The sequence below is a fragment of the Zeus faber genome (genome assembly GCF_960531495.2).
Source record: "Zeus faber genome assembly, chromosome: 22".
Lineage (NCBI taxonomy): Eukaryota > Metazoa > Chordata > Actinopteri > Zeiformes > Zeidae > Zeus > Zeus faber.
The window spans coordinates 10,986,878-11,004,213 of record NC_137209.1 but is presented as its reverse complement, the minus strand read 5'-3'; the positions used below and the strand labels follow the sequence as shown (position 1 = coordinate 11,004,213).

Genomic DNA, 17,336 nt, shown 5'->3' with positions numbered 1-17,336 from the left:
GTATATGACCGTTTTCTTAAGATGTTACCCTCACCGTCACATCAGACACTTCCCTGACCTCCCGACCCTTGTCCCAAATGATTAAACTGTGTTCTTTCCACGCAGAGCTCTGATGGGCGTGGTTAGAGGGATGTCTGCTGCAAAGGTCTCTCAGCTCCTCAATACCTCTGCCGTTGACCTCATCCTATCCGACCTGCTCAGCACCAACGATGGAGGTAGGACTGCTTTTGTTTATTCATTTTTTTTTTTTTTTTGAGTGTCAGTCTTCTCAGCACATGTAAATAATTTCACGTCATGTCGGTGTGTTAATTGAGTTGGGAGATCTTTGCCCGCACCGCCCCTTGATGGCTAAATCATTTCAAAGCAAATGGACAAGCAGACTGCCTAACGCCCACAACATTTTTAATTTCTCAGGCATGGAACGAGCAGAGGCCATCGAAACCCTCCTGTCCGAAAACAACCAGACGAGCCTGGGGTGGGGCCTTGGCGCAGACAGACAGGACCACCTATCTGAAAAGGCCACGACGCCCGAGCTGGTGAAACTCTACCAGCTGCTCCTGTTCACCATTCCCGGAACCGCCGTGTTCACCTACGGAGATGAGATCGGCCTTCGGTCACAGGTGGGTCTGGAGTCGTAACTGCATCAGCAAAATGACCGCAGAGGGTTGTGGGCGGTCGACTGCTGCTTGGCTGTGGTGGGGCGCTCTAAAAACGTGTTAAGATGAAATGAAGTGGTTTTTTTTGGGGGGGGGGGGGGGGGGGGGGGGGGGTTTAATCACGATGAATACCTTGTCGTCGGATTGCCTTTATTTTCCATTTTCATCCGGGTGTCAACATCTTGTTTCTTCTTTTCCTTCCCGCTATGATCAGGGTGCGCAATCACCCATGATGCTTTGGGAAGAGAAACCTGCAGAGGGAGCTGTTGTAAATGAAACTGCTGAGGTAAGCGCACAGGGCATAAAGGGTTAAATAAGAGGCCTTGCTTGGTGTTTCCTTATGGAGGCTTTTATTTTATTATTATTATTATTATTTTTTTCTCCAAATGGTGGTTATTTAAAGTTTTTAATCTGACTGCGCTATTGACCGCATGATGAGACTGGCATTTCCACGACCGTGCCCTTTCCTTTTAACCATGGTCGCGATGGTTAAAATAATCCTCCCCGACACAAACCCAGGCCGAGATGAAGGAGCGATCGGCGTGCCGGAAGTGGTTCAAATCCCTCAGCGACCTGCGCAACAAGGAGCGCTCTTTCCTCCACGGAGAGCACCACACGCTCAACTCCTCCGCCACCTCGCTCGCCTTCCTCCGCCTGTGGGACCAGAGCGATCGATTTGTGACGGCCGTCAACTGGGGGGCGGCGCCTGCCGAACTTACCCTGAGGCCACCAGGTGAGGCCCTCAGAGCACACATGTTATTGGTACCAGGTTGTGTCTTTTCCTTCTTGCCATGGAACGACGGCAAACGGCGACATCTAAATTGTACACTGCCGGGTGGTTGCGGCTCTTATCCGATTCTAATATGATCTATTACCTCGCCCCCCACCACCACCAGGTGAGTTGGAGCTGCCGAATGAGGCCAAAGTGAAGCTCTCCACTGATCCGAAGCTGAAAGTGGATTCCATGGTCGGTGCATGGAATGGACAATATGCAAGATCTGTCAAAATAGGCTTTTATTTAGATTTTTTTTTTTTTTTTAGGTACTTTCTTGTGCTGGATGTCAAAGTACTGGTATTTGTACTATTTGTTTCATTCCTGTCCATTTTGTTTTTTTTTATATTACGGGAAAATCGCCTTTTACCGTTTAAGACATTCCCTTATTTTGGGCATTTTCTGAATGCAGCCTTTAATTTATTTTTTAAACCCTTTTTTGTTTATTTTATTTTTTTATATATTTTAAGTGCATATAGTTCCAATTGTACTTTTTGTTTTTATGGGCCAACAATTTCTTTCTGAGCTGAATGGCATGCATGTCTGAACTGACAACACAAGTGGGGAAAAATTGGGTAATGGATGAACTCATGACCGTTAACGGAAATTAGTTGTGACACAAATAAACAGCGTTCTGGTGTTCACCTCCATCGGTTCTTGTGCCTGCTTCGTAAACCTTGTGCTCTGTAGTGTAAGAAAGTTGTGAGCAGAAAAGTGTTCAATTGAAGTACTGACGTGTTCCAATTTAATTCCCTCTAATTGAACGGTTTTCAAACGTGCGGTATAGTGTCACGATGTTAACGTCACTGGACATTCTCAAGAGACTCCACATATTTTATTGAATTGTTATTTACATTTACATTTACATTTAGTCATTTAGCAGACGCTTTTATCCAAAGCGACTTACAATTGTTCAAACACTGACGGACGCAGCCATCAGGAGCAATTAGGGGTTAAGTGTCTTGCTCAAGGACACTACAGCATGCTAGCAGGAGGAGCCTGGGATCAAACCAGCAACCTTTGGATCACTAGACCACCAGCTTTACCTCCTGAGCTACCATCCCCATTATTTATTATTCAATCAATCGTAGGACAACTTGGATTATGAAGAAAGTGTAGCCAAAGTTGCGTTTGGATGTCACCCAATAAAACAACTTATGCATTTTCACTGCAGCTACATCAGGCTATATAAAGAAATTGGTAATACATTATAAAATCTGTTAACAGAACATATTTTGCGACAGTGCTTGGTAAAAAGATTTGATTAGGTCCAAATGTGCATTAGGGTTCTGACTGAAAACCAAAATATTAAAATCTGAAGAGAAATCAAACTGATCACCAGGAAATCACTTAAAGTTCATTGTGGAATCTCAAGCGCTTTACCGACAGCAGAAGTTTGTTCGCTTCGTGCATGAGGTCCTCCATTGCTTCATAGAAGTCGCTAGAATCTTCACCATCATAGTTCCTGAGTGCCTCTAACATATACTTGCCTTTCACAAGCATTGGATTCATGAATGAATATAGTTGTGGTTCGTTCTTCACCATGGCAATAAGTGCATTCAGATGGCGTTCATTTTCATTGAACAAGGCTGAACCAGCGACTTTCCGTGCGTCTTCTTCCTGCTGCTTTGAGGAAATTAAAGTTATAATTCCATGTCAAAGCGAATATTTGTTAAATGATTAAATCATGCTACCTCTACACCTGATAAGCCCAACATCTGGAAAAATGCAAAATTGTTTACTTTGGCATTTAAGATAAATATTTTTTTGATGCCTAATCTAGGGGATCCCAAACCTTCTGATGGCAAGGCCCCCTTGAAACATTAAGCTCTGGCTGAGGAGACCCGCTGCAATTCTTTTGCAGACCCACGTTTGGGAACCTCTGGCCTTAGCAACTGCACCAGTCTATCAGATAATTCAGATCAGTTTTTTTTTTTTAACACATTTGAATGGTGCTGCCCTGGAAGATCTTAATACTGTACTTGTCTTAGTTACTTTAGGTCTCTGACAGAAAAAAGGGAAACCACACTGACTCATACACTGAGAAATTGAAACTGCGTTCCGGTGTTCCTCCACGTAGAAACACTCCTTCAGTGTCCTGCATATTATCTGGAATTTGCTACGGTGTTTACACCGGCCGATGTCTCCAACTACTCGTACGATTAAAGTCGAAGAATTGACAGTTTTCTCACCAAGGGGTCTATTTGTCCAAGGGATTGGGCAACACACACGAGCAACATCAGGCTGAATGTCCAAAACAGAGCCCTGGTGGGTGTGGACGCTTGTACCATTGTTGTATCCCACTGGAGTTTGAAGTTATGTTCTGGAAGGAAATACAAAAAAATCAAGAACAATCCGTAAGAGGTAAAAGAAAGACACGCACAATTCTCAAAACACAATGGATCCCTTTTCTATTATCTGACCTTGGTGTTTACCTGTTGTTTCTGTGCTCACCTGAGGTCTCTTGGTCTCCTCTGGACGATGTGGGCGAAGCGAACAGGTGAATGGACGGAGGCGCTGCAGCTCATGATGCACAACAAAACAAACACTTTTATACCCACGGTCGCCGGTGTGGAATGCTGTAGGTATGTCCGTCATCTCCCTGGTTACCATGTGACTTATGGAGATTCTACTGGATGAAAGTTTCTCTTTCTATTTCTCTACAGGTTCACCAGGGCGGTTTTCATGGGCGTACGAGTAAGTTTCCATTGGGTTTCAAATTGCGTTTATCCTATTCTAGACAGTTGGAAACAGCATACAGTATAAAGGATCACATGCATTACGCAAATATACTGAATGGCTGATTATTATATGCTTATTATGTGTTTATATGAAAGTGCCAGTTTAGAAAAATATCGAACGTCGGATTAAAAACAAAAATCTCACGGATTACCACTTCCACTCCTCAATTACGTTAACTCGAATGGGAGTTTTACCGAGACAATTGCACCCCTGTGGATATCAACAGCCGATCAGTGTGTGTGCTGGAGCCATACTGCTGAATCCAGCTGACGTCGGCAGACAGTTTCATCTTTACGTGAACCGGGGAATCTCTCCAGAAAGTTGGCGTCAGGTTATCCACTCATTCTAGTCAAGTCGTTTTCTCTCCATCTCTATTCCTGTCTTTTAGGGATCGCCACCGCGATTCAGAAACCCAAAGACCGTCGGCGTCCAACAAAACGTAAACACTATTTACGCTTATGCTTGAATTGTTTTGAGAATCTATACGGTTATATGGATAACGTCAGTGTATTGATTTACTGATGCAACCCACAGTGATGGGTGAACACTCATGTTGGCTTGGATGTCGTCTTTGTTTCTCTCTCTCTTTTCGAGATAAGTTTTGCTTTCCCTGTATTGCTCAGGCTACTAGTTCTGGGAATTCCCCAAGGCGGTTTCACTGCATCGGTTGGGCGCTGACTTGTGTCTCACGGAGATGATGAAATCAAGGCGACACACCTTCAGAGCAGGTATAACAAACATTTTTGGATAGAATGAACGGGCTTATGCTTATGGCTTACCCAAGTTTATAGGCTTGGGTAAGCACATAAGTTTCAAGATCAAATCTGTTATATTGTCCCTTAAAAGACAATTGATTTTGCAGCAAGTGTAACACATCCGCGGCTAAAAAATATTGACACCTTTGCATTTATTTTCTGAAAATGAAATGTATTCATTTATTTTCTTAGAGATTACCAGTAAAACACTAATCAACAGAATTGAACAAGTAATTTAATTTTGAATTCACCCAGACCAAACAGGCTCATCCAGCAATATGCGCCGTTTATTCAGTCTGATCAGCATATCGCAAAGGAGCAACTTAAATACTGTTATTGCTTCTTTAGATGCCGAAAATGCATTTGACAAGAGTTAAAAAAATAAAATAAAATTTAACCTGTGCTCTCAGCATGCTGGGCATACAACACAGAGTGATTGTATGACAATGCATCTAGGACAGAGTTAGTCTGCAAGTGGAGTTTAGATTCTCAACCTGCAATGCAACTCTTTATTAATTCTTAAATCATCAAGAACTGCAGCAATAACTCTGTCCTGTGGACGACCTGTAGAATGACAAGAGCACAGTTTTTTTAACTGCCACCAACCCCCGTCTTTGGAGAACTACTTATCATGTTTGGGTCTATAAACAACTGATTACTACTCCAAAAAGGGGAGAATCACCACAGGTGAGACAAATACACATAGGAACAAACAACATTTACACAAAAACATGAACACTGGATGACAACATGTATTGAAAAACAGTGAATTAGGTCCAGGAAAACTAGAAGTACAACTGGTCACGTGGCCTCTTCCTGTCATAGTTATGGCAGCAAATGAGGGAGGAAAGGAATGCAACCAGGAGGGTGCTGGGGTGCACTTGAAGCAGGTGTGTGTGTGTGTGTGTGTGTGTGTGTGTGTGTGTGTGTGTGTGTGTGTGTGTGTGTGTGTGTGTGTGTGTGTGTGTGTGTGTGTGTGTGTGTGTGTGTGTGTGTGTGTTAGATGTCCACCGGTGAGTGTACATGACTTAACCTATTGGCACTGTTGTATAAGGTCGGTATTATGTCGCGGCGCCTCCAAGCAGCGGAAAGGGCCCCGAAGCCCCCCCCGAACTCCGCGGCCTTGTAGACAGCCTATGGCTGCAGGAAAGTCCAGAGCACCCTGCCCTGCGGCCACAGAAGGCCCCGGGCCCAGAGAAGCCAGAGGGCCGTGGAGCTGCTGGCACAGATCCCGGGCCACGGGCGCAAGGCACGGCCCACAGGTCCGGATCCTGGCCCCACGGTGACAGACCGACTCCCCGCCCGAGCCGCCCGCGAGCCGGCAGGACCCCAATGCCCACCCACGCCCCGCCAGGGGGAGGCCCGCCCCACCGCAGCCGATCAGACGCCCCACCCGGGGTTCACACGCCCCACCCTGCATTTGGCAGAGTTAATTGGATATATCTCTTTTCCACCCTCAACAAATTAGGCTTTGGAGCGTCACTCATTCAAATGGTCGGAAGTCTGTACAACTCACCATCTGCTTCTGTCATCACCAATGGTTTCACTTAACATCTTTATTGAACCCCTTGCGGTGGCCATCCGTCAAAACAGTAATATCATTGGCATACAAACAGGAATTTGTTTGCAAAATCAGTTTGCATGCAGACGATATTTTGTTGTATTTACGGAACCCAATATCATCCCTACCGGAGGTATTCATTTTTACATCGAAATTCTCAGCTATCTCAGATTGTTCAATAAACTGGACTAAAACCACTGTCTTACCACTCACTGGGGAGGACTGGAATGCTTTAACACAGAAACTTTCCATTACTACCACAACAGGCAACATTAGATTCTTGATATTGATATCTCCACCAATCTGTCAGATTTGTTTAGCCTTAACTTTACTCCATTGCTCAAATCCACTGAAGAAGAACTCACTCGGTGAAGCAACCTACCCATCTCACTTATTAGTAGGATAGCAGCAGTGAAAATGAATATACTACCAAAAATAAACTATATATATGTTCAATGACCCCAGTCCAACCAACAGTACATTGGTTTAATACTCAAGACGCAATAATCAATACATTGTATTGGATTTACAAGAAAAACAAAGACTGTGGAGGCCTATTAGCCCCAAACCTCAGATACTACTATTTAGCGAACCTCTGCAATTTAAAAGTAAATGGTTGCAACCAAAGCAACAATTTGGCGATGGATGGCGAGACATTGAATAAACAGAATGTCAGGATTTATCAATATCTGATCTCCCATTTCTTACTGAATCAATAAGGAAACATAATCACTTTAAAAACCCATCATTGCAACGACTCTTGTCAGCCTGATGGAGATTCCTCAAACTCACTGGTCACACTCTATCTCCAAACAAATTCACCCCAATCTGGCACAGCCCAGATTTTCTGGTTAAAAACAGAGCAATAATCTTCAGGTCTTGAAAAAGACAAGGAATGACTCATCTGGAACACATTTTTGAAAACAATTCCTATCCTTCCCAACCTTAACCCAAAGGTATATCGGTGGGCACGGCTTCCTTCAATTCCTTCAATTACAGCAGTCTCTAAAAATTAAAATCAAACTGACCAACAACATCCTACAACCACCTCTGATGATTGAACATCTCACTCATATCGATCATTTAAAAAATCCCTTTTCCAGAATATACAAACTTTTATTAAAAACAGACGACACTTTATCTTTACCTACCATGGAATGGGAAAGAGACCTTGCTGTTCCCACAGATATCAACCTGTGGAAGCTTATTTGCAACAACATCTTTTCTATGACCCGCAACTCCAAAATGCAACTCATCCAATATAAGGTTCTACACAGAGCTCATATCAAGGAACACAAAATGTTCAAGATGGGTTTTGTGGGTGAAGACGTTTGCTCTCACTGTTCCCTTAGTACCAGAGATGACTACTTTCATGCCATCTGGCTCTGCCCACCTATCCTAGCATTCTGGGCCAACATCACCAAGAAGCTATCAACCCTTCTGGGTCGCAGCATTCCAGTCTCCCCAGCTACATGTCTCCTCGGTGACCTCTCCTCAGTTGGACCACTTAAACACCGCCAACCCAGTTTGATCGCCTTAATATTTGCCAAAAAAATAATATTACTCAATTGGGAAAAACAGAGATAATCTCACCACATCCCAATGGTTTTGTTGATAGAATACATCTCAATGGAAAAACTATTGGCAATATCCAAAAAACAAGGTTGATTCATTCAATGAAATATGGGCTACTTTTATCACTGACATAGCTCCATCATTTAATACTTGAGTCTTCCTAAGTCGGGGCAACGTCTGGTGTTCGGTGGCATGTTTGGGTACCTGGGCTCTCACCGGGGCTCTGCGGTTGGGTGGGTGCCTGGTGGCTGTGGGGAGGACCATGGCGCTTAGTCCTGTGGTCGTGGGGGGGTCCAGGGGCCCCAAGAGGTTGTAAGGGGGACCGGGTGGTGGCGCCTGCTCTTTTCCTGGGTTGAGCTGGCCTGTCTTCGTGGGTGGGTGGGTGGGTGGGGGCTTGGGTAAGCACAGAAGTTTCAAGATCAAATCAATTAAATTGTCCCTAAAAAGACAATTGATGTTGCAGCAAGTGTAATACATCTGCGGCTAATAATGACATCTTTGCATTTTTGTTCTGATAATGCCCAATTTCTTCCCAAAATTTTTTAATTATGTACTTCTTTTTTGAAGTGGAACAAGAAAATAGGAAAAAATACAGATTATTAGCTTATTCCACACAGAAAATTTAACATGGCGAGGACAATATTGTCACATTTTTGTAAAGAATATATAAAAACAAAAGATTTCAAGCAGGTCCGAAGTAAAGGCTGTGGTCTGGGGAGGTGTGGTTTAAGCAGCCACACCTGTGATGGGGTGAGGTGAGGGACTGGGCCCGGAATCAGAGGGGGCTGTACGCCTGTTGCTCGTCAGAGCAATCGACGAGCAACATGTGAATCACCCACCCCCACACACATGGGGAGAGCCTCTGTCATGACATGTGTCCATCTGCTCCCGGATTGTTCCATCTTGCTACTGTCTACAATAAACTGGTGTGTTTGCAACATCTCTGCCTGTAGCTCAGTGTCGGAGGGCCCCTGAAAACGCCACTCGGCCTGCCATATGGGTGTAATGATAGTTTTATAGGAGTAACATATAATTATGGAGGTAATTATAATCTAGTAATAATAATAATAATAATAGGGAAATAAATTCGAATGATATTATTTCATTTCTAATTCTTTTATATTGTTTTTTGCATCTTTCATGTCATTGCATTAAACAAACAGCTCCAGTAGAATGTTATTTCTTTCCTTCTCCTGATCCCTGCTGTACCGACGACAGTACTGGTCTGTAGGGGAGAAGGCATCGAAAACTTTCTATTAAGGTTTCCAGGGCCCTGAAGCCATTTACACGATTGGTTAGTGGAAGGCTCACTTCTCAAGATGGACAGTAAGGGGCAGTGTTTGACTATTTAAACCACTGAGCCGTGACAGGTTACTTTGTAAAGAAAATGGAGGGTGTGCACCGTTTTAAGATCATTTCTATGTGTAATATCTTCATTATCATCCCTCTTAGTATTTTTTTGTTGTTGTTGTTGTTGTTGTTGTTGTGAATTGCATCACGTTTGAATGTCTGTCTGCACGTTCTGATTTAAGTACCGTAGGTTCATTTGGCTTTCCTCTTCAGTGACCGTCAGTGACAGTGACAGTGTTTATTATGAGTGTGTCCCTCTTCTTGAATTCTTCCCTTCATCCACGGGGTGTTGTGGTGCTCGTGGTTTAGGGACCACGCCATTCTCCTCAGGGTAACACTTGAAGCCACGACACACTCGCTGACAGGAGAGCGGTCTTGTCCTCATTGCACCAGAGATCTCATCTTGAGGCCTTAGAGCGAGATCAGCAGTGTGGACATGCACGCACTGGACACGCTGCGGTGGAGGAGAATCAACCAGAAGTATTAAGGCTTTAAAGGTGGTGTTGTTTATACCTTCTTGTTTGATTTGACAAGGCCTTCGCTAGTCTACATCGAGAGCCGATGGATGGATGGATGGATGGAGGGAGGGGTTATGTATGATGTCATGCTTGGATGGGTGGCTGGATGGTTATGTATGATGTGGATGGATGGATGGATGAATGGTTTATGTATGATTTAATGGTTGGATGGTTATGTATGATGTCAACGACAGATGATTTATGGATGGATAGATGGATGGATGGAATGATGGATGGATGGATGGATGGTTGGATTGATAATTCCACTATCCCTCCATCCCTCCGAGCAGCCTACCGGGGAAATGGGCAGCAGCTATATCACAGGCAGCCTACGTCACAACTGCGTCAGCGTGGATGGGTCCTGCGTTAGGGGGCGTGGTGTGATGGAGGAGGAGGAGGAGGAGGAGGAGGAGGAGGAGGAGGAACGGGAACGGGTGGCGCAGCCTCCGAGAGACACGACGAGGGTGAGAACAGCATCCTCTTCTCTCCTCGCCCGCTGCAGGAGAAACGCTGCCGCCCGTGAATTATTGAAGCGGTACACAGCCCGGTTAATAATTGAGAGACTCCAGAAGGGTTTGGTTTTTGGTTTGTTTTGTTTTGGTTTGTTTTGTTTTGTTTTGTTGTTTTCTTTTTCCCCGGCGGGGGTGGGGGGGGGGTGGGGGGGGTGGGAGAAGACCAGCGCGAACCAGGGGACCAGATTGGAGGTCGGTCACCGTCGGAAAGAGGCGACCGGGCAGGCGAAGCGCCCTCTCAGCACCTTGGACAGCGCACCGTCCCGCTCCGTCACTGCTCCGTCATGGCTCCGATGGTCTCGGGTGGGGCGCAGCTCGGTGAGTCAAATGGCCGTGATTGAGTCGGTGCGTGTGGGGACGCGCGGGCCGCGGCTCTTCCCTGATGGACTCCCCACCGCCGGCTCATCCATCCGCCCGCCGGGAGGAAACACCCCAAACAGGGCTGAGCAGAGCCGCGTGGGGAACGGGGATCAAGAGATGTTCAATGGGCAAAGCGAAAAATCGTATTATCAATCAGGTTGCACATGGTTGAGATCTATGTATATTGTGGTCATCAAATCAGATGTATATATAGATATATAGATAGACAGACGAGAGTATAAACAATAATAAAAAAATAGAAACAACTTTCAATATGATACATACCTAAAAATTAACGCAAAAGTATAAATAATTGGCAATATACAACAAACCCCCCCAAACATGTCCTGTCTATTGTCCTTCTAAGATGTACGTAGGTAGATATGAGAACAAGCAGACGTCATAATAAATAGGCATTAAAAAAAAAAAGCAAACCCAATCAAATTATGCCTAAATATGTTAAATAAGACTAAAACATAAACAATAAACTGAAAGTAATAAACATTTTCTATACCTCTCTATCAAAAATTCACATCGTTCTGACAGAGGAAAACAAGGAAAGAATTGTGTATCTATCGTATTGCAAAAGGCATTTTGTTAGTCACGCCCCGACATTTGTTGCCGAATGCAATTTGTTCCCAATTCCTCAATCGGTTTTCAAGACTGATTTTGTGTGAACGTGGCGTGGGCATGCGCCTAACCACAGGACATTTTCTGTTTGCTGTGGTGGGCGTGGGACAGGGCGTGATGCTGTGGGAAAGGCTGGCAGCCCCTTTCTCTGCGGAGATTCCTAATTGAGCAGATATTAACTTTAAACGAAAACCCCCAGGGAGCGAAAGACAACACCTGAGCCCAATGGCCGATTTGTACTTTATGTCGGGGCAGCGGATAATAACCAAAACGAACAAATCGTTAATTTGCAATCGAAAAACAAATTGACTAAAAAGCATTAATATAGTTGGATAAAACACATCTCAGTTGGAACCATTACAAATTGGTTTGGCCGCACCGATGCAAGTTTGTATTTCATGATGTGCAGACGTTAAGCTCACCAGCCCTCTGACCCGACGGTGAAAATTGTTCAACGATGACCAGAACCGACAGAGTGCGCATGGGGAACATGGATTGCAACTCAAATGCATGTTTGCCTATGTCTGTCGACCCTGAGGCGCGTCACTCTGCAAACCACATTTGGGAGTCATCGCAGATTCACTTATTGACAGCTGCAGCTCAGCAATAGCATCAGTTGCTGCCAATGCGTGCTGAAAAAATCCTCAGCCATGTTTGGAAATTCTTTCATTCGGGTCGAGCAGATTGTGCGTTTATCTGGCGTGTGAGTCAGACTCCATGTCCACGTTGCCCGGACGGCAGAACCGATTCTCGGTGACTCAGGGTGCGAACGGACTGCTTGGTTGTCGAACAGTTTGGTGTTATTGACTTACCTTTTGTTGACGTCTTTTTTCACCCACCCACCCTGCGTAGTGGAGTTGCCTGTGAGCGTTGCCGTGGTGAGCGTGTTCGGCCTGGTGTTCGTCGTGTCGGCCTTTGCCTGGATCTGCTGTCAGCGTAAAAACACCAAGTCCCAGAAGACGCCTCCCTACAAGTTTGTCCACATGCTCAAGGGGGTCGACATCTACCCCGAGAGCCTCAGCGGCAAGAAGAAATTCGCCGCCGCCGCGGTCGCCGCTCCCGCCCACGACGCCGGTAAAATCGACGTCAACGGTAACTGCCACGCCCCCTCCACGGCGACTCCGGCCGGCTCCGCTCACCCGGCCTCCAGTCCCAGCGGCTCCCGACCGCCACTGCACCTGGACCTGGAGAAACGCGATCTGAACGGCAACTTCCCCACCAAGGCCTCTCACCACCACCAGAAGGTCCGCAGCTCCCCGGACCTGGAGCCGCCCTCTCCCCACGCCAGGTTCACGCAGCCCCGCGACCCGCCCTCCCCCTCCAGCTCCCTCTCCAGCCAGGCCCCCACGCCGGCCGTCGACAAATCCCAAGGGCAGGAGAGGCTCGCCGGGCTGGGCACCCTCCACTTCTCTCTGGAGTACCAGCCAGAGAGGAAGGCCTTCGTCGTCCACATCAAGGTAAGGTGGCGAGCGGAGCAAAGCCATTTTTCATGACTACAAATTCAACTGACTAACGACTGACTTATCAATTGATACAGGAGGCTCAGGGCCTGAGCCCGACCGATGAGCAGTCGCTGACCTCCGACCCCTACATCAAACTGACCCTGCTGCCGGAGAAGAAGCACCGCGTCAAGACCAGGGTCCTCAGGAAGACCCTGGACCCGGCCTTCGATGAGACCTTCAGCTTCTACGGGATCCCGCTGGCCCGAGTGTCCGAGCTGGCGCTCCACTTCATGGTGCTGAGTTTCGACAGGTTCTCCCGCGACGAGGTCATCGGGGAGACCCTCGTCCCGTTGGCCGGGATCGACCTGACGGAGGGGCGCGTCCTCATGAGCCGGGAGATCATCAAGAGGAACGTCAAGGTAGGAGGACAGCCGGAACGAGATGATATTTCGGATGACGCGGTTGCGCCATTTCCTTCCATCGAGTCGACACGGCTCCCTGGCTCACTTGTCGCTGGAAATATTAAACGGCGGTGAAGTCATTTTGCCTTTGACTTTGATGAAAAGGTCACAAATTCAAAATATTCTATTCTAAATTGACTTCAAATTCTATTCTGTTCGGGTCGGCATGAACTTTCATACGCACGCAAATGCATTATTTCCCCCTCCTCCGCTCACTCGTCACTCATTTTCTATTATCCTGATTTTCAACCTCCGTCAGCTCATTTCCCAAGCCGGTAAACCTACAAAAGAACCTCACCTAGTCTTTTTTACGTTTTATTATTACATCGTTTTGCAGACACTTTGGTCGGAAGCGACTTACAATTATCAACACGCCGATGGATGCAGCCCTCCTCCGCCCCTCACCACCACGTCGTTCAAGTGCGAGCGTGATTAGAGTGAGACAGAATCGACTCTGGCGTTGTCTGTGTCATTAACGCCGTTACGCCCTGATTAGCGGCCGCGTTCATCTCTTACTGTAGAAATGAATCACAACCAGCTCATGCTGAGCGCTGGAGACCCGTCATCTGAGATTCAGGAGGTAGAGCGGGTCGTCTTGCCGGTTCGATCCCAGGCTCCCCCTGGTAGCGTGCTGATGTGTCCCTTGAGCAATACACTCAACCCCCTAACTGCTTCCACAGGCGCCTCTACATGGCAGCCCACTGCTCCTAGACACGTCAGATACTAGGATGGGTAAATGCCCAGAAATTGCGATTTTCCCCGTTGTGGGACTGATAAGGGTAAATAAAAAAGAGATAAATCTTTACGCAAAGACTGATATTCAGCAGAACCCAGTAAGATGGAAAAGAACATCACCATGGCTGCACCACAGGCAGCTGTTGACCAGAAAACCAGAGCACAATAGAGCGATGGTTCTGATTTACCTTCACATTATTTGCTTTGTGACAAGGATTTGGACTTTTAACCCCCCTCGGTCGTAATTGATCGGCGAAGCTCAGACGAACCGGTTTCGAGCCGTTGCCTCGAAATTTGACTCGTTTCCATTTCGCTGCGTCGAAAAAAAGATGGAACGGGAGATGCCGTCTCCCTCTCGGTGTCGACTTTTGCGGTCTGGTACTCCTTACCGAGCACAGCAAATGCAAATGGGCACAACGGCTCACTTCTAGTGGCACAGTGCGTGGGTGCAGCGTGAGATGATATCCGTGCAACGACACACACTGTACTGTACGCGGGCGAGAACGGCGCTGGAGTTTGGCCCCGAATGCGCCGGTTACACGGTTGCCGCGGTCCCGGGATATCAATCCGGAGATGGGGCGCTCGAACACTTTGTGACGGTGATGGTAACCGGCAAAAAAATTAGAATTGGAATCACTGTTTTTTTAATGTGCATTTTAATGTGCATTTTTAATGTGCCGGACCTTTTTTTGAACCATAGCACCTGGTGCAGGGCCGAGTAAACAACTGAATAACGCATGCCGCCCTGCGGGTCAGCGCCGATACGGTACAAATACATCTTGCTCCACATTCCAGTCGAGTTTATACATGCGGCCCTTAGTCACGGTACAATCTCAAGGGACTTCACCGGCCGAAATTTCACATCGTCTCAACCCCATCAGGTGAGGGAAAAACTCCCAGAAAACCCCCTGGGGAAGTTTATCGACATCGACACAGTAAATTCAATGTGGAGCATTGCTATCTCCTAGTGTGTTAATAGTATGGTGAAGAGAGGGGGAGAGAGAGAGAGAGAGAGAGCGACTGCACGTCTTTCTTCAAAGTTTAAAGTGGTAATCCCTGACGGGGTTTGGTAAAAGACCAAATCTCACATCTGACAGCGCTTGATAAGAAACAGCCATTTGATGTGTTCGCGTTATGAATGTGCTCCTCTATACGCTGTTTCCATTGTTCGGGCGGCGGGGTCCGCTTTCCCTGGGAATTTGATAAGCGTTTGCTTGTTGTGGTCAGTGAACAGCCACCCTCGGGTTAAAAAATCAGCCGATCAGAAGAAGGCGAGCTTAGGAGGAAATTATTCGACTCTCTCGACGTGTGGGGAAACCAAATCCGCCCCGACACGGACGACGTCATGGATTACCACTTTAACGTTGACCAAATTGATGGCATGCGCCGCCCCACTTGTTATCAGCACGAGGGAGTTCACCTCAGATCCTGCATATTGTCGTTCTCTCACCGTGCCCTCGCCGCTTTCAGAGACAGAGGCCACAATGGAGACGATACGACGTGAGATTGGTGCTCTTTGTCGAAATCAACACGAACGGGTCCGTTCCTCTTCTTCTTCTTCTTCTTCTATTCACCCCTTCCCCCCTCCCTCTCTCTCGCTCCATCCCTCCGTAGAAGTCTTCCGGTCGCGGTGAGCTGCTGCTGTCCCTGTGCTACCAGTCCACCACCAACACCCTGACCGTGGTGGTCCTCAAGGCCCGCCACCTGCCCAAAACCGACGCCAATGGGCCCACAGGTACGTGCTCGCGCGCCGGCGCCGCGCCCACGCACGTCCGAGCGCCGCGTGCAGGCAGCGGGGTTTTCAGGGGCCCAAAATTGATCTCCGTCCCTCCTGTGGCGTAGCCCAGGCTGCTTGATGATGCCGTGATAGCGGCGTAATGACACGGTCACCGCGCTAAAGTGATACGGCCTCGAAGTGACAGGGAGCACTTAAGTGGGGCGCGCGCACACACACACACACACACAGCGTGTACACAGGCAGCCCCTCCATCCTCCTCAGCACCCTCTGTCACTTCCTTCCAATCGATCGCTGTATTGATCGGGTGCAGGACTAATATACCAATCTGGCTGCTGCAAGGCTGGAAACTCACCCACTCTCTTTCTTTCTTTCCTTCTTGCTATTCCTTCCTCCCTTCCTTCCTTCCTTCCTTCCTTTCTTCTCTCTTTTCCCTTCTTTCCTTTCTCCCTCTCCCCTAACTCCTTCCCTCCACCCTTTGCTCTCTCCCCGCTCTACCCTTCCGACCTTCTTTCCATTCTTCCTTTGTCCCTTGCCGCCTTCTCTCTCTCCTCCTCCTCCCCAACCTCCTTCCTTCCGTCCTTTGTTCCTTCCCCCCACTCTGCCGTTTCTTTCCCGCCTTCTTTGCTTCCCTCTTTCCCTCCCTCCCTCCCTCCTCAGACCCCTACGTCAAGGTCAACATGTACCAGGGCAAGAAGCGCGTGTGCAAGAAGAAGACCCACGTGAAGAAGTGCTCGCCCAACCCCGTCTTCAACGAGCTGTTTGTCTTCGACCTGCCCTGCGACGAGGGCCTGCGGAGCACCAGCGTGGAGCTGCTGCTGATGGACTCGGACCGGGGCATCGACTCGCGCGGCGCCAACCCCGTCCTCGGGCGCCTGGTGCTGGGCACGGCGGCGGCGGGCACACCCGGGGAACACTGGCGGGAGATCTGCGACCACCCGCGTCGCCAGATCGCCAAGTGGCACGGCATGTCGGAGGGCTAGCGCCGGGCGGCGGCGGACTGTGGCGCTGGTTTATCCTTGGCCAACGGACATTAAGTGAGGGTAGAGAGGAAGTGGTGGTTAGGTATGGGAGGTTGGGGGATCACTTAAATCGATGTCACTACAAATCAGTTTCTAAGTCAACCAACCAATCAACCAATCAATCAGTCAATCAATCAATCAGTCAATCTTGACGTTATTGCGTATCACACGGGTTTGGGGACGACCCCCCCAGTGGCTCTTCAAACAATCCCAAAGGCCGTCGCCGAAATAACTCTCCCGGTAACACGCAACCACGTCGCCATGGCAACAGCCAATTGTCACGGCAACCGTGTGCAGTGCCGAGTGTCTTAGATGTCGCCCTCATCTCTTCTTCTTCTTCTTCTTCTCCTGCTTTTATCCTTCTCCGCTACTTCCATCGCCTCTGCTCTCTACTACTGTATAGATATTACCCGCTCCACAGTATGTACAGAACGAACATCTGAAAAATATCGATGCTGTAAAAAAAAAAAGAAAAGAAAAAAAAAGAAGTGGATTATTCAACTTTATTTT

At 47.5% G+C, this 17,336-nt stretch overlaps 1 protein-coding gene across 1 annotated transcript; it reads left to right on the top strand.

Annotated features, from left to right (window-relative positions):
* Positions 1 to 10,725: 10,725 nt before the first annotated feature.
* Positions 10,726 to 16,787, top strand: syt4 (synaptotagmin IV; the record flags this gene model as incomplete). Its single annotated transcript, XM_080022930.1, has 5 exons — positions 10,726 to 10,759; positions 12,284 to 12,888; positions 12,969 to 13,292; positions 15,684 to 15,804; positions 16,465 to 16,787. 5 exons carry the CDS (start codon positions 10,726 to 10,728, stop codon positions 16,785 to 16,787), a joined length of 1,407 nt encoding a protein of 468 aa, XP_079879056.1.
* Between the last annotated feature and the right edge of the window lie 549 nt (positions 16,788 to 17,336).